The 21,719-nt window shown below is 40.2% G+C and overlaps 1 protein-coding gene across 1 annotated transcript; it reads left to right on the top strand.

Annotated features, from left to right (window-relative positions):
- The first annotated feature begins 8,045 nt into the window (after positions 1-8,045).
- On the top strand, positions 8,046-10,265 carry gas1a (growth arrest-specific 1a). Its single transcript, XM_034872447.1, has one exon. The coding sequence runs from the start codon at positions 8,644-8,646 to the stop codon at positions 9,430-9,432; it is 789 nt and encodes a 262-aa protein (XP_034728338.1). The 5' UTR covers positions 8,046-8,643; the 3' UTR covers positions 9,433-10,265.
- Positions 10,266-21,719: the final 11,454 nt, after the last annotated feature.

Below are 21,719 nucleotides of genomic sequence, written 5' to 3'. Positions count from 1 at the left end.
ATTCCATGTTTGGGAGATTAAGGTCATGTGCGTGTGTGTCGGAGGTTAGGTCTTTATTGGTTTGTCCATATGTGCTTGTGTTTGTCTGCAGTGATATGAAAGGCCTTCAGGCTTATTTAAACAGCCGCTCGCACAGGCTAATAGCTGGGTAGCATGTGTTGCAACAGCTGCTTGTGTGATATGTGGTGTGTGGAAGATGTCTAGAGATTCATTGAGGTTTGTTGAGGTAAATATTAAGAGCTACCTGGTTATAATTACAGTTCTAAAAGCACATGCTCCACCACTAATGGACTTGACTGTTTTCTAAGAGATATGAGGGCCACGATGAGTGTTGTCTTCAGGTCAGGATGTCTGCCAGTTTTAGTGGCCAAAAGGATGGGCCTGATCCCCCTAAGCTTGTTTGCTTATCCCTAGCAGGAAGAGGAGGGCCTCATTCTTTGGATGCCCCCAATTAAATGTCTTTACCACTTATGACACATTTCCAATACGACTCTGCATTGATGAACTTCCTTTATTTATTTATTTTCCATTAGTGAAAGTTCAGAATAGTACCTGGTATTTTTGGTATTCCATTTGGTCGAGGTTCCAAGTGAGCCGAACCGATACTTGAAGGTGAAGTTAAAACATTGCAGACCACTGATTGGTCAGTGAGAATCATCACTAGCGTGACACAGGACAGTCTGTACAAACAGCCAGTTTTAGATGGCCAACCTACCGTTGATAGCATCTCATTTTTTTAATTCACTGTACCCAGTTTGTGTAGACATGCGTAGGCTCTGCATAGAGCCTCAGTACATTTAAGAAACTAAAGAAATTACTGACCAACAATACAGCACATAAACATTGGCTGCTACGACCTGACGAACTTGTGATCATTATTTTATCAGTGATGTTTCCTCTTTTGGTGGTAGACCAGTTGTGCAGCTCAGATTACGTTGCATCTTGTAGAAATTCTAGTACATTGGACTAAGCTAAAAGGGTCAGCAGGATCGGGGCCTATTTGACATGATGGATGACTTTAATCTCACCGATTAAAGGAACACGCCCCCATAACACTTTCATTTAACATTTCAACCATTTAGAAAGATTTTGAAGAAGGGTTCCCTCCACTCAGCCGTTACTTTAAAGCACAGGAAAGGAAGTTTATTTATTGCCTGAAAACATTTAGGAAATTATTTATTTATTTATTTGTTTAATGTTTTTCATTGTTGGGAAAATGGACAGTATGTTGTTGTTTAGTGCTGCAGGGGATCTTCCCTTATTAAAAAACCCATTTCCAGGAGTTCATGACATGAACACTCTAGAAATGGTAAAAGCTGGTGGTTTATTTTTGGCTTCCTACCATTATCTGCCAACTTGTACGGTTGTAATCACTCGTGCATCACTGTAGTTCCAAACCACAAATCCCTGGGAGAGGACGGATGAAACAGAGGCAAATAAATAGGCCGATACAAGGAAGGAAATGAATCTTTAATCATGTTGGGTTCTGTGCCAAATAACTTATCATTTGCATTATCGCTCTCTGAAATCCCAAAGAGGAAGCAATTTGAATGGATAGTTCCTGCCAACTCATTTCCTGTATGCTGATATTTCCTTTTTCAGACAGCACAGTGCAGGCCCACAGCCGCTGACCCGATCTGCTGGGATTCAGCTTTCTGATGAAATCCTCACAACACAGCTGTCTTTACACAATAATGTTGTTTATTGTAGAGAAACTATTGGCACAAGCAGAAACCATACTCTAGTGATCAGTTCTTTTTTTAAACATATACGATTTTTTTTAAAGAATTTTTCTTTGAAATTTTTGTTTTTAAGCCTTTATTTTGACAGGACAGCAGGCCTGCGCCGGGGTAAAATGACGGGAACAGGTAAAAATTGCAGAGTGGTCTATTTTTTTCACAATATAGGATAAAATTAACTCATTTACCCAGGCTCAGCACTTGCAAATATGGCATCTCTTGAAGCAGTAAGTTGTCCATTTTTTTTTGACAAAGTAATTTTTTTGAAGTCATTTCATGAGCTTTAGGCTGTCTTTAACGGTACAGATCGAACACACACGGCTGTGACTGTGCTCTCCCAGGGCAGACTCATCTCATGAAGTGGTGTATGTATGACATGCCGATTTTTATGCCATTATTGGCATGTTATCAAGACTGAAGCCAACCCCGTTCTCCTTTTCCTAAACCTTAAACGGTTCATCTTTTCCTTTTTCTATACATTTTTAATTGAAAATGGCACAAGATTTAAAAGATTACTCATCACAGTTTTAGCCCTTTCTTTAAACTTTTTTCCAATTCCCTTAACCCTTAACACATAAACATACATTTTAAGACAATCCAAAACTAAAACCAGAGAGTGTACCCCAACCACCCCCCACCCCCTCTCCCAAGGCTACTGACCCCCCACCCAACAAAAACTAAACAAAAGACTAGAGACAATGATGCTGCACCTTTCCTTTCATTAAAGTGTATGTTTCACCCCATGTTCAGATTGTTTTAATGCTGGCGCCATGTATTTGGGCCACGGACCGCTCCATCAACACAATTTCAAGAAGTGAGTTGGCCCATTGCTGCCAGGGTAAGGTAACTGGCGATGTGCCATCTCAAGGCCAATATCTCCGTAGCTGCCGTGAGGCCAGCCCATAAGATGAGTCTCAGCTGTACAGACAAATCAGGATTCATCATCATCATTTAGTAGGAGCAAAATCGGAGAGACTATAATCCTAACTTTAAGCATGTCCCTTAAAGTGAGAAATATCATCTTCCAGAACCTGACCACATCGGGGCATTCTCAGTACAAATGCATATACGACCCCAGGACATCAAGTAGACATAGGTCACAATTGGAAGATGTACTAATTTTCATTGAATGGCGCCTTCTAAGGGTAAGGTACATCCTATGAGCATATTTGTAATATATTAGTTGATGATCTGGATTCTTAGATGTACCACACATATTTTTCCACACTGTGTCCCAACAGATATCTTCAGCATGTATAGCAGCTAAGTCCCTATGCCATGTGGCTTCTACTGGTAATTGTTTGCCAGAATCAGAAATACATTTGCAAAGTTTAGAAACCCTCCCTAATATAAGGCTAATACTATATGATGAGGATGTGTGGGGAGTGTTGATCCCCATGGGACACCATATGCCTTCATGGCTGACCTTAACTGCAGGTAGAAAAAAATGAGGATCTCAGAAGGTTATATTCAGTCTGTAAATCATGAAAGGCTCTTAAGCCACGTTCACAGTACAGGTCTTTTAAAACATAAACTCCCCTATTCTTCCAATGTGCGAAGGATAAGAATAATTAATAAGTATCTGAAAAATTGTTGAAAATTGGGGAGTGATTGTGCCATTTAGGAACGGCGCACACGTTTCATTACAGTACAGAAAGTTGTGAGTAGAAATTAAATTATAGAGCCTGAACGTAAGTTGTCGTGTTATTTTGGAATACACAAAGCAAGAAGAGATCTGAAACTTCTCTCCCTTCTCATTATATATCCTATATAAGTACATAGCATTTTCTTTAATGACGGTATTGATACCGTTGCTATTTTTAAGACCCTGCGGTATACTGTATTACCGCCCAACCCTATTAGCAAGGGCTAACCTTAACTCTTCTAGGGAAATGGGGGCACTGAGCAATTCAGAGTCATTGTCAGACAAAGAAGGTAAATTGAGTCCATGAAAAAGATTTGTACATGTACTGGTGTCGAATTAGATTTCTGACTCATAAAGGATGGAGTAAAACGTCTTGAATTCTGTTTTGATATGCCGGGGGTCACTCAAAGTACACAGATGTGTTTTAATGGCCATGATATTTGAATATTTTTCATGTTTTCTTAGTCTTAAAGCTAAAAAATGGCTTGGTCTGGCTCCATTAAATGAACATGTTGTTCTGGCCCTGTGCATCAAAAGCTTTGCTCTATGTCTTAACAAAGAGTTCAGTTCAGTTCTTGTCACAGCTATTCTTCCCTGTAAATCATCTGAGCATTTCTTGCTGTTGTGTCACAAGCTGGGTGAGGACAATCTCCAGTTCAACTATCCTGCTTAGTCTACTTTGATAAGGTGAGATGAAATTGTGATTGAGGAGTCCCGTGATACAGCCCTTTATGGCATCCCATACAAATCTGGGATAATTTACTCAGCCTGCATTAATTTCTAAAAATGTATTTAGTCTTTCTTTAAAAAAAAATATATATATATACTGTATATACAGTATATTGTTTCTGCGCATGCTACATTCCAAGGGCATTTGACAGAGCCTCTGTGTATGGGTGCATGCTCTACCCAGGCACCCCAAACACACACTTTAAGTAACAATCCCAACGAACTCCACAACGTTTGATGGAGATTGCACAGGATTTTTTACTTGTTTCAAACTTAAATATCAGCTCATAATGCAGTCTCTATCTCATATGCTGTATGGACCTATGTTATGAAGATTTGCACGCACATCAGTTTTTCAAACATTTTAAAAGAATTTCTCTGTTAAAATTAGTTACATGCAAAATAAACAAAATATAAAATAAAAAAACATGGAAGCGTTATTGGCATGGCTCGGGTCCCCCTATGTAAAATGTAAGTATGTTTTTCCTTTCAATCAACTTAACTTCATGTCCTGGTATGATGTTCCTCACAAAACATTACTGGGCCTGTCTAGTTCTGTGTTTTGAACATCAGCGGGGGAAGGTTTTAATACCATTATGTTTGTCCCTTAATTAGACTGTTGCGGCAAGAACTTGGGTTTAATTGAGCCCTTAAAGTAACGACACTCAGCTCTCTGAGCAGCACATCTGGTTCGAGCGTCCAGCTGTTGGCAAAGACAAAAGTGGATGGTTGGATGATTCAATCAGATTTTTCTTTTTTTTCCATCTTTAAGTGTTTAGGATCAAAGATGTTTTTGTTTTCATGTGGTTTAGGAATTTTTAAAAAGGCATTTTCTCCTTAAAATCTTGACTAAATCCATTTTTTTTTAATATGCTAATTATTACGTACTCCGGAAGGGAAAATAGCTGCTTCATTTACACTAATATAAAAAGATGAATGAACCTTGCTTGAAGGCTGTTGCTGCTGTTTCATATTACAGTTGTGCTAATAGCACTTAAAACAATGAAGACGTTGGTGTTTGGGAACCTTTTGTCGAAGCACACAGTGTTTCCATTCTTTGTGCTGGAGGGGAAAGCAGGAGAGCGACTCCTTAGGTATTGAGTTCCCTGTATCCATCATTTTCGACGAGTTGGGACCTTGGAGTAGCGCCAGCAGCGTCTGTGCTAGCCAGCCGTAACTGACATTGAGTGCATTGTTTGCAGTGGGAAGCTCACGGCTGTGGCCTAAAGGTACATTCCTGAGATCAGAATGCTGTTTGAAACACAAACAGCCTTTGTACCCTCGCTGCTCTCTTTCCCTGACTCCCTCATCCACATCAAGCCTCGAGAACTAAACTGCCTCCTCTTGCTCATGTGTCAACATGTGGGCTATCATTTTCCTCACACACACACACACACACACACACACACACACACAGACACACACAGACAAACATGTCATTTTGATGATGAGGTCCAGGTAGATATCTAAGGGCGACTATCTAAAGTCTTGGAAAGAAGCTGTAGATGCAAAACTTTTTAAACAAACAAGATATTCAGCAGAAAATTTCAGAATTGAAAAAATGCATATGCAGGGCTTCTATTAAGAAGTACAGCTCTTAAGATGTGTACTTTTTTCTACAGAAACCTACTCTGTGATTTACTTTTTTTTAATACTCTGCTACATTTGAAGTATATTTTGGTGGCAGATTAATGTTGGCAGTATTGATTACAATCTGCAAATGTCTGCAAACCTATAAACTTAGCGTGTCCCCATGGAAAGGACATTTACAGAAGAAACAGAGTGGAAACGATTAGTCAATTAACTGTAGATCAACAGAAGGAATTAGCTTGAATCATTTTTATACTTATTTAAGATATTTTTAAGGAAAATGTTCACTGGTTTCAACTCAGCAGATTTGCTGCGTTTCTTAACTCTTAACTCCAGAAACACCTCCCAAATCCAGTCAAGGACAATCTATATTAAATCGCTTTTTGTTCATCGATTTATGTTCTTTTACAGTGGAAATAAAAACTATTAAAAAACATGAGTAGAAACTGAGGTGTGAATCACAACAACAGAGGAGTGCTTTACTTTTATTATATTATATTTAATATATTTGCAATGTGACTTGATTCTCTGGACTCATTTAGTTGTTTGGTGTCATATTTTGCTTACACCCTTGAACAAATGTTAGCATGATGTCACAAGATATTTCTAAAGGATAGCCTAGTTTGACAAGCAGAAATATTTAAACTCTATGAAACATCCTAAAGCCTTTCCCTTTTGGTGTCCAGCCATTAGATGAAAGGGTACTCCTTAGTGATTAGTTTTTCTTTTTTGCAGTTATTCAAAAAGTATAGAGGGAGAAATCCATCATAGAGGCTCTGTCAAGAAATTGTGATTTACATGCAGGGGTAAACACTGCCTGGAAAAACTGTGCTTACATGTATTACTTATTGGTCATCACAAAACATCTTGACACCTGTTTCACACTTCAAACTGACCTAAACATGGCAAGTTGATGAAAGGTTGGTAAAGCTATCAAAAAAATGATCTCTTAATCACAGAAAGACTCGTGGAGTCCACTGAAATCAGGTTTAACAGATATTAGTCTGACTGGAGTAGATCACATGTTAAGGCAAGACACTGCAAATGAAAAGGCAGTGATTCACCAGCTTAACATTTGACAGCGTATGATGTAGTGCAATAACATATGGGGGGTTAGTCGTGATGAGTGCTTATATTAAACAATGTTCACTCATTGCCCTGTTATACAACAATTAATTTGTGCTCAACTATTCTTCTGAGGAAGAGTTAATAGGATGTGGATGATTACATTATCAGTGATTATGCTGCACAGATCATTAGCACTGCCGGCATGGAGCTCAATTTATTATTATACAGTTTTGCAGTCACGGTGTCATTATTAATTATCAGCAGGATATTGCAGTAGAAAAAGTTGTGTTTTATTGGGGTGTCATGGTGGTCCGTGGGTTGAAACTCACAGCATATAGCCTTCTGTAACTCCAGCCTTTGTTACATGTAATTCGTACCTCTGTATCCTCTCAGTTTATGTTTGCTTGTCCACTTTTGGATACAGAAAAATGCCCCAAACAATATTTGGTATATGTATATTTGTATATTTTTAAAACATCCCCACTACAGCTTTCTGTACATGCTAAACATGCAGCGCAAAGTGCATATTCTAAACAACGCTTTAATTGGGACACTCCCAAATCATTCATAATTAAATATATTTAGGGTATTGTATTGTATATTAAACATTATGAATCAGAGCTGGTGATTATAACTAAAATGGACAAATATCAATGTATTTTTAAATCTTTTTTTCCCATAAACCCCTATTATTATAGTGTGTACATTAAGAACATTAATTAGGCCTACGTTAAGAAATTATGATTAAAAACATGGATACAATCAATTTCTCAGATTGTAAACCGGGAAGGCAGTTCTCTTAAATCTACTCTCCATCACACGTCTATGCAAATGGTAAGACAACACTTTATCCATTAGACTACACCAAATTTAAGTATGTGTATACCTAAAAACATCAGGGTATGTACATGTTGCAAGCCGTTTAAATAAATCCCTGAGGTATTTATTATCCTACATCCTAGGGTGTATAACGTAATGTTCTGTGAGCATACAAATACAAATTGTAATTTCCCCATTGGGGATCAATAAACAGATTAAAATGAAATTTAAAAAACTAAATTAAATGTTTCTACAAGCAATTTCCCCAGATAATAAGAGAGGACTGCCCTCTCCACTAAATCTACTCTTTCCAACACATGCATCCCACCTCACCTTGTGTTTCTCAAGACCATCTTCCTCCTACCCCAAACTCCCGCCCATCACCACGTAGGAACCCACAACAAGTGGCCAACCAATCAGAAGCACCTCGCTAATGTGTAGAGAGGGGGCTGAGGAACAGAAAGACAAATGCTCACAGGGAAGAGAGTAGAGGACCACTTTGCGATTCACAAGGGTTGTTGTTTCCCCCCCATGCATTTGTTCGCACTCCTTTGCGCACAACAAACCGCTAAATGATCCAGCGCAGCCCTCTAAAGCTCTCGGTACTTGTCCGGCTTCGCTTTTTTAAGGTTTAGATCCGCAAGGAGAGAGGACGCAAGAGGGAATCGCAGAGCTGGAGGCAGTTTGTTGCAAGAACTCAGAATCACTGCGATAGAATAAACTGCTAGAGAAACTACTAAACTTTTGGAAACTTTTCTTTTGGCGATTATTTTTTCTCGTATGAGATTCCATTTTATTTTTTACCACAATCATGTATGGATAACGGGAGGTGTGCTCAAGAATCCGGCTCAAGTGGATCAGCGCTGACGGGTTTATGGAGCCGGGATTACACAGCGCAGTGCCAGCCTGTTGAACGCCCACACACGGGCCTATCACACACACCATCTGCCTCGGAATAAATAACACTTTCCAGTGAAGACTGTACATGGAAGTAGTGTAGAAGTTTTGCATATGACAGTGCTGTGAGTTTTACCGTTACCTGCAGCCAGGACGATGGCAAGCTCTGGCGCATTGGTACAGAGCGTCTGCAGATCTGTTTGGCCTCTTGGTTGTGTGCTTTTGTTTTACGGCTACTTATCAGTGGCCTCCCCGTCCCACGGTCGGCGGCTGATATGCTGGCAAGCCATCATGAACTGCCAAGCCGAGCCCGAGTGCAATTACGCGTACGAACATTACACGCGCGCATGTGGTCCCGTGCTGAACGGGGAGAGGAGGAAGTGCCCCAGCCACTGCATCTCCTCGCTTGTCCAGCTCAATCTGACCAAAAACGGGCCGGCTCTGGAGGATTGTAGCTGCGCCCACGATCCGGTCTGTACGGGCACCAAACGGGCCATCGAGCCCTGCCTGCCCAGGACTACCAGCACCGGCTGCACGGAAGCTCGGCGCCAGTGCGAGAAAGACGGACAGTGCAGCTCCGCTATGCATGATTATTTGAAGCACTGCGGGAAACTTTTCAGCGGAGCAATCTGCACGAACGCTTGCCGGAATGTGATCGCGAATATGCGTAAAATACCCAAGGGTCAGCAGCTGGACACATGCATGTGTGACGGGACGGAGAGGGCCATCTGTGAGTTTGTCAAGAGCAGCATGAAGGCGCTATGCTTCGACGCTCCCGTGATAGAGGAAGGCAGCGGGTCTGAGGACGGCCAAGATTTAGATTACGATGAAGACCCCTCGGATCCGGACTATCCGGAGGACCTCGAGAGCGGAACCTCTCTTCCAGCGTCCCACTTTGTTTTGACCCTGCTGGCATCCATGTTGGCTCTTTTGCCCCTCATTTAATCCCCGAGTTCATACTCTGCCCCGACTTTTGTCCGGATAAAAGGCAATCTAAACAGCTGTCCCCCTTTGAACTGCTACTAATGTGAAAGGTTAGAGCATCACAGACTAAACGTCAGCGTGTTTTGGCGCAAGCCTTGTTTGAAAAAAGAGTTTTAGATGCTGAAGTATATCAAATCAGGATATTTTCTATGCAAACATGACCTGAAAGATATTTTTAAAGAGCCTGAGCTCCAGGCTGCTCACTCTTATCAAACCACACCACTCCACGGCTCTCCAGATGCTTTGCTTATGTGATAAGCTAAATTAGATTGTCTGACTCTGATTGTAAAGTTGTCATGATAAAGACACAGCTGGCTTGTTTTAGTAACGATGCAACGTTTAATCAGTATATGCTGAGCACTGGCAATCTTTTTTTTTAAGATATGAACTATTTTTATATGACACTGCTGCCATTTGGCACCAGGTTTTATGATTTACAAGTATTTAATGCTGGAATCTATAAACTGTATGAAACTGTAAATAGATGAGGAGTTAAAGTGAACCAGTAAATTATTACATGCCACCTAGATACATCCAAATGTTCATCATGTGAATAAAAGACTGACTATTCCAGCTTTAAAGGGAAGTTTATTTTGACTGTATTCTCTTCAAAGATCATGTGCATTGTATATATGTGTATAGCCTATATAGATATTTTCAAAGAATCCTCTATGTTTTAGGCTATGAGATGATTTATTCACTGTGTATAGCCTAGAGAAAGAAATGTCTAAATCCACTGTATGATTGCCTTAATGATATACTTCTATAGAAGGCATAAAGGAAACTTGAAGATATCATTTGTGACTTTGAGTAATTTGTTCATTTTGAACCTCTTGTTAGTGTTGTCATATCAACAAAGTTATTTTGTTTTGTAACCATGGTGTAAATTACATGTTGGATTAGTTATCACCAGCTAAGAGCAAAAATCAGTTCTATTGGCAGAAATAAGTTTATGAGCTTTTTTATTGAAGTATTCTTACATGGCCTTTCATTCTTTAAAGTTACACCAGTTTGAAGTAACTTAATTTATACATACAATTCAGTTGGGTAACAAAAAAGTGTATTTATTTTACTTATTTACACACATACACATTTTTAGGATCCCAGTCATGTTTCCATAATGATTAAGGTAATTTTTAATACTCATGAAATATGAAATGTATGGGTAAAAGCAATATATTTTGATCAATAATCGACTGATTTAAAGTCTCATATGTTGGCTGTGCTTCTTAGTTAGCTTTTACAGTCTATTCTCAGTTGATGATAAACTGTATATGAATCCTGTTGCCTGTCAAGATAAAACAGAGATATCAAATCCTTTAATTTAAAGTGACATTATTTTTTATATAATGTGAAATAGTGAGTTATTAACTCATGTTTCCATAACTACAGTGTAGTAAATACAGGCTCATTTAAAATGCAGGCCTGCTTCCTCTGTTGACTGACCTAATGACCTGCTAGGTCTTGATTTAGCTGTCTGTTGTCAAAAGCAACTGGAACCATAAATCATCAAATCACCCTCTCCCACCACCACTCTCTTTTCAGTCACTGGAAATAATTTGTTTTTCTGATGCCATCACACTTTTTAACAAATCTGTCAATGTGGAAGTGATGACAGATTTCAGTCCTGTGGGTGCAGCTTTGTTATTTAATTAGATAATAGATACTTCCCTTAATTGGCTGGAATTACACAGTACAATCTGCCATTTATTTAGGTTTTTATTTGAATAACAGTTTATGAAGCGTTGTACTTTGAGCTTGTGTGTATTGCTTTTATTTATTTTTTGCTGAATTGTTATTAATATTAATTTCCCGAGATATTGTAGCTCATGTAACCTCTCTCTTTGGTCAGCTTCTGGAGCAATGATTTGCTGCAAAATGTTTCATTAGAGAGGTAGACAAGGGCCCTCCAGCTGAATGGATGGAGGAGAAGTCGAGTGGCATCTTTGTCATGGAAATGTTAAGCACATAATAGTTGGGTCGCACAATAGGGAGGCACTTCATTCTTTCAGGCTGGCTTGACACCTCTGGAGAGCTGAGCGGCGGGGAAGCATGTGGGAACGATCTGCTGCTGCTTGGGTCTCAACCCTCCACTGCAGGAAAAGAAGACCAAAACACAAGACAGGCCTGGAAAGGGATGATCTGTCTTGAATCCACACTTAATATCCCCTGTGCTTTTTTTATATTATCTTTACTACCTGCATTTGTTTCTTTTAGTGGTTCATACTTTTTTGCTTCAAGAAACAGCCCACAAAAGAAATTCAACCTTGATACAAAAAGTAACTTAAAGACGTTTCTTTCTTCATGTTTTTACATCTTAAACATTACTGTAAACCTAAAACTCTATACTGGTGTGTATGCAAAAAAAGATCCCCTCGTCATAAGCATGGCTCATAAATAAAATACCATGTCAGTTTCTTGCAGTGTTGGTATGCATTTCGCTGTGCATGAAGCTCTCCAGCAAGCTCTGCAGCCCAGTCGGTCCTCCCTTCCTCCTCCTCCTCCTCCTCCTCCTCCTCCTCCTCCTCCTCCTTCTTGTCTTTCTATCGCCTCTTGGATTTGTCCAGGCAGTTTCAGCACTTAAAAAGGCGCAGCATGCGTTGATTAGGCCATAATAATGCACGGTGTGTGAATGGATGAATGAGGTGAAAGAAATCTCACAAAACTGGCCTGCTTGTCATAAAATGGACATGGTGCACAATGGGTGCTTGAATACATTTGTTGGTGTAGTGCTCTCTAGCAAAATGCTAGCGTTTTTTTGTAGGGTTTTAAAAGAAAAAATACATTTTTCTTCTGTTATAGTATGATTTTATTTCAATTGATTAAATGAAGCAGCCGTTAAAAGTGCGTCAGAAATGTGAAAAGTTACGTGTGTGTGTCTCTGTGTGTTGGGGGTGGCTCTGGGTTTAATTTACAAACTGTGGCTGTTTGTGTTCCAGCTCTTTGAGCTTGTGTAAGGTATCTCTGCCATCAACTTTGCTTCAGTGAGCTCATTTCACTTCAAGCTCTGTTTCTTTGGCCTCCTGAACAAAACGGCACGCACTTCACCCCATGCAGATCACTTCACCCCTTCACCCCATGCATATCACAGCACAATGTTTACAAAGGTGCAGCTCTCTCAACCACTGACACTGGAGGATTTAAAACTCTGTGTAGGCTGAGATCTATAATAATCCTTACTGTAGTTTTTGTTGCAAAATTGCTCTTATTATCTTTCCTTCCTCCAAATTTATTCAACAATGTGAATTTATTAAGTTAAGCTGCCATATATAATTACACAACTTCTTTATTACCCTTAGGGAAATTTGACAACATGAAATATTTGACCTTAGCCCTACTTTTCCTTGCAGTTTTTTAGTTAGGTCCTGGCACAAGCTAGTGTGCCATTTTTTCATGCAGAAGTAAATGGAAAACATATATGGAACCCGTTCAGCTGGAACTTGTTTTACTTTTTTCTTTAAATCCTAGAATCAAAACAAAAACTCTGAAAGGCCTCAGGGTTTCAGTATTTTGTCTAAGGATGTAAGGCTTTAACATACATGATGCTGTGACTTTGGTCTTTATAAACAATGTAAGTTTAATGTCTGCATATTTGACTGTTTAATGCTTTTCTATAATTGTTAATGTGCATAATGTGCTGTACGTGCATTGCTCCCACATATAAGCTTCTTTTGTTAGATTTTCACATTACTGAAACTAATCTACAATCCTAATATGCGATATTCTCAGGCCTGGAAGTGAACTCCCTATTCCTGATGTGTTCTGACCATATTTCTCACAGGCATTTGTTTTGGCCTTGGCTCCATTCGAGGTTGTGCAGAAAGTGATGTAGAAATGGTTCGACAGTTGGAATGGCTGAGACGGAGGAGGTACTGAGATGGAAAGTTCATTTGAAAGGATTTGAAAATAATCCCCTAAAGTTACCACAGGGTGTTCGATGGAATGGGCTCCACCTTGGCTCCCCTCTGTGCTCCTGCAATAGCTTCAACGTACATTTCTTAAAAGGTAGTTACGAAAGAGTTCTTTTGCGCTTAGTTGATTCCTTGTGATGTGTTTTGGCATTGTAATTTATTTCAGATTTTCAGATGATGCTCTCCTCCTTGACCCTGTGTTGGGACAGCTCTCCGAATTCACTTGAAGGCGACAACGCGAAGCAAAGATCATTGATTTTGCATCTCTCTCGTTAGCTGCTTGGTCGATTCCAGGGGACTTTTCGAGAAACTCTTGTTTTTCCCTCCCTTCTATTTCAGCTGCCACTTTGATTTCATCATGCAAGACCTCTGCTGGGTTACCAACCCTTTGAAATGAGAAAAAGGCCTGTAATCCAGTTACTCAAGCTGCAGTCCGACTCCTTAGGTTGTGAGAGAAAACCTGCGGCACTAATCCCACTGTCACCAGGAGAACGCTTTGCTACCTGACTGTTTGTGGCAGCCATTTGATATATTCGCTGTTTAAAATGTTGCTGTTTAGTATTTCACAAAGGGGTTCACAAATTGTTGCACACTGGTTTTTGTTAGTTTTACTTCATTGCTTAGCCTATATAGCCTGTGCAGTATTGGAAAAATCTAAAACACGATGCAAAAATTCCCCAACTAAACACATAGTAGTTTAGCTGCAAAAGAATAGAACACTATTTGGTTTGCTTCGGAAAAAGGCTGCAAATACGTTTTTTAAAGAATTAAAGAGCTTTTCTCTTCCATGAATAGTCTTTAGTTAATCGGATGCAGTGAGAAACAACCAAAAAGAAATAATAAAAGAAGTAATAATATACAGTAGGTATAGGAATAAAAGTGAAATAGAAATGTCCCTATTTAGGCTACAAAATATCAACAACAACAATGAGAAAACACTGTAGCACTTTGAGGGAATGCTAAATAACAGCAGCTTAAATGCTTAACTGTTTCAATTTTGAGCCTCTGAAAATGTAATTAAAATAGAAAACCTCACTATTAGCCCAGTGCCATATCAATAGTAAGAGACTGTCCTCCCAGGAAGAACAGAATCAATAAGTTTAGCAAGTGCCCAAAACATTTGTTTATGTTCAATTAGTCTTGCATTGACAAACCTTCCGCCACAGCACTGCTGAGGAGCGTCTGGCAAGTCCACCCAGCATTCCGGGATGGGGAAAACATCCTCTAGTTTATCGGCATTTCTTTAAACCAATCGCAATCGTCTTGATTGGTGCAAAGCACCAAGCGGAGCCAAGTTGCCACTGCAAAAAAAACTCGGGAAGGAACTTGTTTTGGTGGAACATGTGTACGTTAAAAAGTTGTTTTAGTCGTGCAACAGAAAACTCAGATCGGAAAGATAGTGCTCATAAATCCACTGGAGTTTAAAATTACAACACATAGAAAGCAGAAGGTAATGGAACATCCGAAAAACGGACATCCGCAAGACATTTTGCTGAAATTCTGGCAGAACATCAATTGACAAAGCCCACTGGTGACTGCAGGCGACATCGTTATATAGTTTACAGTGCAGTCAAACAAAAAACCCTTGTAGCGTAGGTGATTCAGATCTAACTAGCGTTGGTTTACGTTCCACTTCCGGGATTGCTCCGGTGCCGACGTAAATTCCGCCGGGCTTCACTCATTTAGGCCAGATATCCGTTGCCTTGGGCTAGTTTGTGTTGGAATTTTGAACTCCGGTCGATTTATGAGGGCTATGGTTAACCTTCTCTCAGCTCTCTGCAGGGTAAATCCAGACAGCTAGCTAGACCGTCTTTCAGATCTGAGTTTACTGCTGCACGACTAAAACAACTTTTGAACCTACACTCTTTCCACCAAAACAGGTTCCTTGCTGAAGCTATTTTGCAGCCGCACTGCACCTTTACCTGGTGCTTAGCACCAGCCAAGACAATTGTGATTGGTATAAAGAAATGCCAATAAACCAGACCACGTTTTTTCTCCCATTCCGGAATGCCGTGGGGACTAGCCAGCCGTGGTGGAGGAACGTCTGGCAAAGCGCGACTAACCTAGCATGAAAGGCTGACGCCGCCACAATAAAAGATATTACCGAGTGCAAATATATTGAAAATCTAGTGCTTAATAAAACGAGTTTTGATTTAAGGAAAAGGATCGTAAAGAAAATGCTTCTGTGTTGTTCTAGAGGCCACGAACAAACAACGTATTCTGTTGTTTAATATGGAGGACCTGTTGCAATTGCAAGTTAGTTTTATTGTTATCCTTAAAGTCCTATGATAAACAACTCTTTTTGTTGTGAGTTGATACAAGTATTGGCTTGTTCTGACAGCAGAAACTGCAAATAGGAACAATCTTAACGCAAGTACTGTATTTTTGTCCAACATTGTTGGCTAGATGATTAGACAAAACATAAATTAGATATAAAGGAAAAGTTTGTGCACAACAGCTGAAGGGATAATGGGATAAAATGACAAGGATAGATGTCGGAGCTCTTGGCAATGTTTTGTTTTGTGTTAAAGGAATTGATCCGGCCTTTCAGCTCTCCAAAGACATATTATGGTCATTGTGTGCAGCAAATCCTACTATATAGCTCTTTAACTAAAGTGTTTTAACAGTTTATCATGCTCTGTCTGTCCAGCTGGAGTGAAGCTGCTCCCTCTGTCAACCTGTAACGGAGGGGACTCAGGGGGACATTCCCATCATGTACACACGTCACTAGAGGAGCTGGAGTGTTTGCCTTTAACTTTGACCACAACACAAACAACTTCAGCCACAAATAAACAAAACACGAGGCAGGAGTGCAGCAGGACGCTGTCCAAGAGGCACTTACACAACGAGTCGGGGCTGCCTCTCTGTGTTTGTTTGTGTTTACGTGTGTGTGAGTGCCTGTGTGTATGCAAATGCTTGCACGTGCAACTGGAAGCATGTGTTTGTTTGTGGAGGATAGCAGGCTACCAAAGCTGTTTTGATGTCATCTCTTTTTCCCAGCATGATTACCCATAACCAACCTCTACCTCCAAAAGCCTCCCCTAGCTGTGCACTTCTGAGAGGCCTCCACAATTCAAGGAATTAGAAAAGAGGGGCAGAGGAAAGGGGGGAGGGGCAGGGACGAGACACAGGGAGAGGAAAACACAAAACTTGCTGACACGGGGCATAACTTAATTTCCACGGTAGGGGGACAGCTGTGCAGTGTAATCTGCCATGGCAGCCCATTCAGTCTTCAATGGCAGGCTTGACCTGCCAAGAAAAACTCGGACTGCAGCAATCCTCTTCTCAGTGAAGGAGGTGGTGACCAGGCCACCATTTATGGGCTGGTCTTAAAGAAACATACCCCTCTTGCTTGTTATTGATAACACCCTCAGAGACAGACACACACACACACACACACACACACACACACACACACATACCCAGAAAGAGATATGTTGTCCCTGTGGAAGATTGTCTTTGCATCATTGCCTAACCACTTTGCTGCAAGCTTGTAGTCAGCATTGAAGTTGTGCGTCTTCCCATCCAGCAGAACTAGCTTTATTTATGTGATGTAATGCAGCAACACATTGTAGTGGTCGACTGAGTTTCTGTAGATCTAAATTCCTAATTGATTACTTTGTATGAATATTCTCATAAACGGGGCAATTTTACTGGTAACTTTCTCAGAGGTGTGCAATCCTGTCTCCTATTACAAACAGCTATGCAGGTTCAAACTCAGAAATACATAAAGCCTATGTAAAGGTGCCCTGTGGAATTACATTTAAGTTTCTTAAACAAATTACATTGTGTGTGTCCTTGAGTTTCCTTATATTTGTAAAGCTGATTTTTGAATATTTTAAATCCTATATTGTTTACATCTATGTTTGAGTATGTTGAAAACAAAGCATGGGCCCACATGTAAAAACAATGCTCCCTAGCACTCCTATTGGTCAAAAATTTCACAGAGTTCCATTCAACTTGACTTCTTGGATCAACCAGTCTTTGGTTTGACTAGTACCTGAAGCAACACGCGCAACACAACCTCTTTTAAAAACAATGCTATTTCTTAGTTTTAAAAGAAGAAGATGTCAAGCCGATGCAAATAATGAAGATCTCAAAAAGTTTCAGCAAAGTTTTTTTTTTTGATGCAGGAAAGGCTTTCAAAATGTTTGTTAGGGCAAAACTAATTGCGTTGATAAGGCAATTGTTTGAAACCTTTCCAGAGACTTTTACACTCTGTGTTAAGGTATCATTGATTATTTAGCCGTCTCTGAGTAATCAACTAACAAAAGTAAACAAAGTAAAACTAAATTAATAACAGGAAATGTGCTTTTACCCCGACATGAATAATGAGGCTGTAGCTTGGAAGTTGTGGGGAGTTAATAGTTTGGCAGTGGAAGTCAATAGGGTCCGGGGTCTCACTCCATTAAGCTGACCCCTAGGGCCACGTATTCCTCCTTCGCACATTCATTTCCTCTTTTATGCTCCCTCTCTTTTCACAGCAGAGGGCAGGCAGCAGTGCAGGCTCATGCAGAACAGCCTCTGTACAGACTCTAGGTCATAAATATGTTGGGTGAGTTGGTGTGGCTTTGTTAACCCAAACACAAATGGCAGCCTTTTAGAAAAGAATGAAAAGGCAGGCGTGGGATAGAGGAAGCTGTGAAAGGTACTGATGATCACAACACTGGCTCCCTAGTTTTCTCTCTTAACGCATAGCTGTGTTAAGTTTTCAGTGAGGCACTCTCTCCGTGTGTGTGTGTGTATATTCATATATCTTAAAGATATAATTATTACAACTGCATGACTATGATCTATTTCTCCAATTATTTCCCCAATTAGTCTGTATAAAGTAGATTTATCAATGATTCCAATTCATTTATGTACTCAACAGATTAGTAAATGATTCGCATAAGCTTAGTGTGTCATTCAAAACACTGGTTTAAACGTCCTTTCTTTCTGTTGCGCTCCCTGCAGTGGCATTTGTAAACATCTTCAAGTGAAATCCCCAGAGCAAACACATCCAAGCCTTCAGCAGGCTGCGGTTCAGAGCGGAGGATGTCTCTGTTTGAGGTCTAACAAGTGGCAGTAAAAGAAGTGCTGAGTTTATCTTGGAACAGGAAGCAATTACTTGATTTAAAGGCACATCTCTAGAGTAAACACACATATATGATTGCTGTTGATGTACTGTAGGTAATACTTACCTTTCAAAGAAATTAGGTTTCTCCTGTTAAACAATAAATAATCCTTAAAGTAAGAGTAAAACATTTGTGCTGTGACATTTCTTTTCAGAATAATTCAAACTCGTTTCTCTTTTGAGCCAAATTACAATCTTTTCTTGAATTTGCAAAGAATTCAAAGGCACAGAACATGCCAAATCTGTAATAAACTCGACTGAAATGAGCTAAACCCATAATGAATAATCCCACTTGGGCTGCAAAGGCGCAACACACAATGGTCCAGTTTACCAAAGCAACTGAGCTGGGCTGGTGATTCAGGGTCATTAATAAAGCCCTCTTTGTGCTTCAGTTCATGATGGAGTAGGAAGGTTTTCAGATGTCTCTGCATTGTTTTAGGATGACACACTTAACCCACTAAAAAAAAACAATGTAGGGAGATTTTCTGACATTTCACGTCTTTTGTCACTGACAATATGCAGTTTGTAAGTTTGTTAGCTGTAAGCAGTAGAAGTAATAGCTACTACCAATCACACGAAAGTCATATTAAAACACGAAAATCATCAAAGTCTTTCTTATTAAGATTTCCATGAGAGGGGGGGGGGTACAAACCTGAATTTACGCTCTTATTTACAACCATGTTTTATAGTTCATTACAGCCTGAAAACAATGTTATGTTATAAAAATGCAAGCCAAGATAAACATTCAAAATATGCAAAGAAAAACTTGATGAAAATGATGAAAAAGGAGAACGAGGATAATGATCATAGGCAAACAATAACACTGCAAAAATCCAGAAGATTTCTCAGTGCTCTTTTCCTGGATCATATTTAGGCCCCTCTCCCCCTCGCATGGAAATCCAGCAGCTCTCTGGTAAAGACAGAAAGCTAAGCGAGTCTCTTCCTGAGCTCATATGTCATGTTAAAGACATTGCAGGAACAGCAGGGGAAGGTGGGGCGTACAACAGGGAGTTGGTAATGTCAGCAGCAAGAAACAGCAAAGTTGTGTGTGCGTGGTTTGTGTGTGTTTTTTGGTGGGGGGAGGATCTGCAGGAAAGGCAGGAACGAGTGAAAGTGAACAGGCCAACATTTTGTTGTGCAAATGGGAGTGTTTATGTCGGAAAAAGTAGGACAGAAAGCTACACAGAATAAGGGAGAGCTGTTGAGACTTCAAGAAGGAAAATGGCTGTGCACATATGCTGTTCTATAGCGCTGTACTAAGTATAAGGCAAATGGCAGTAAGACTACATTTTTATTTATTCATGTGAAAAGTACTTCCACCTTTTTCCAGGATGTCTGTTTACAGTGAAAAACCTGAAAAAATCTCTACATCCTAAACTGTGCATCATCATAGCCAACATCTGAAGACAGACCAAGTCATTATTTGACACACCATCAACATTTAAATAAGCGTTAATAAAATAAATGTGGTGACGTGGTCTTAAGAGTGATTTATGCTTCTCCGTTAATCGACGCCGTGGCTACGTACGTACTGTAGGTACGTGGAGACACAGACAGTACGCAGCACCCTACGCCGTAGCCTGACGTGCTCGGCCTTTGCTTGGTAGCATTGCATTTCCCCCTACTCATTTCCTGCTTTTCCTAATCCATAAACAACAGGAAATCTAGGAGACGGTAAACTTTTCCTAGTACAGATTTGCCACCGTGGTCAGAAAGCACAAGGGAGACACTTTGTTTCTCTCAATAGGAATCTTGAATCGCTACTCTCATCGAAGCTAATCCCTGCCACTCTCTCACACGCTCTACCACACACTCACCACACACATGCCGGCCCTGCTATTCTCTTAAAGAGATCGATGCACACACCAAAGCAGTATAAACTTCAGGCCACTTATAGGCTACAGTAAAAGCTCTGTGTGGAGCCTCCGCGGAACCATAAATCACACTTTAGTCTGGAGGGATGGTAAAAAAAGATGTGTACACATAAAACCAGCTCAGTATGGACGTAGGCTAGGGCACACTGTGTAGTTTTACTTTAGTGGTTACTATGGAATATAGAATGGTTTGACATTTTGGAAATACGCTCCTTTGCCTTCTTGCTAACAGTTAGGCTCAAGATTGATACCACTCATGTATCAATACGCTAAATACAAAGCTGTAGCCAGCGGCCAGTTAGCTTAGCTTACATGGCAACAATGGCAACAATTCAGCATTCAATACTCCAGCACATAACATATCGTCTTTGCAGGACTGCAGCTGGTAGTGTGGATCAGACTGCTGCAGACAGTTCAGAGCTGGCGGCAATCAGACAGGTAAACTTCTCTGGAGCCGACTGCTTCCACTCAGCCCTCAATCCCCTTCCTGACACACACACACACACACACACACACACACACACACACACACACACACACACACACACACACACACACACACACACACACACACACACACACACACACACACACACACACACACACACATACACACACACACACACACACACACACGTTAGATAACTTGGATTCAACTCTAAAGGCACAGAAAAACAAACATTGAGTGACAGTTGGTGTTTTAAGGAAAAGTTTGACATTTTTGGAAAATATTTGCGAGAAATGAGACTTGATACCCCTCTGTCTTTGAGAGCGGGATTGATCTAATCATTGAACTTCTGGCAAGAAAGTAAATCATTTCCCAAAATGTTGAACTATTCCTTTAGCTGTGTCAAATGGATCAGATCTGCAGCAGTCATGCCATGCACTCATGTTTTTGTGAATTGCCAAGCTATTCTGTTTGAGATAAGATGATAAGATGTCCCTGAAGTACCCCAGAGAAACATAAACATTTCTGTCCTCTTGTCTCATATCACATAGAGCCATGGCCATCTCCAACAACCACCGCAATTGCAACACTTGTGTTGAGTTTGTGGTCAGCTCCAGAAATTAATTTAGCTGTTGTCCCAAATGCCAACGCAGCAGAGAATTATGGACTGCTGTCCAACTTTGAGCCATGAGATTATTTACTGACAGTCAAACATAAAACCCTAATCATGGATTTGTAGAGAGAAGGACGTAAATATTTGGATTAGTGTCTGACCTACAGCTGCACCTCAGCAAAGCTGGCAATGGGATAACATCATTAATGCTGTAAAGATAGATTTCTCACTATTTGAAGTGAACGATTAGAATGAAGTCAGGACAGGGTTGTGGATATGTAGTACA

Source organism: Etheostoma cragini, chromosome 5, assembly GCF_013103735.1.
Source record: "Etheostoma cragini isolate CJK2018 chromosome 5, CSU_Ecrag_1.0, whole genome shotgun sequence".
Lineage (NCBI taxonomy): Eukaryota > Metazoa > Chordata > Actinopteri > Perciformes > Percidae > Etheostoma > Etheostoma cragini.
Note: the sequence above shows the minus strand (reverse complement) of the source record. Positions and strands in the feature narration are given on the sequence as shown.

What these genes read in the sequence shown, in the direction of transcription:
- gas1a (XM_034872447.1), top strand. Translation starts at nt 8,644, where the DNA reads ATGGCAAGCTCTGGCGCATTGGTACAGAGCGTCTGCAGATCTGTTTGG.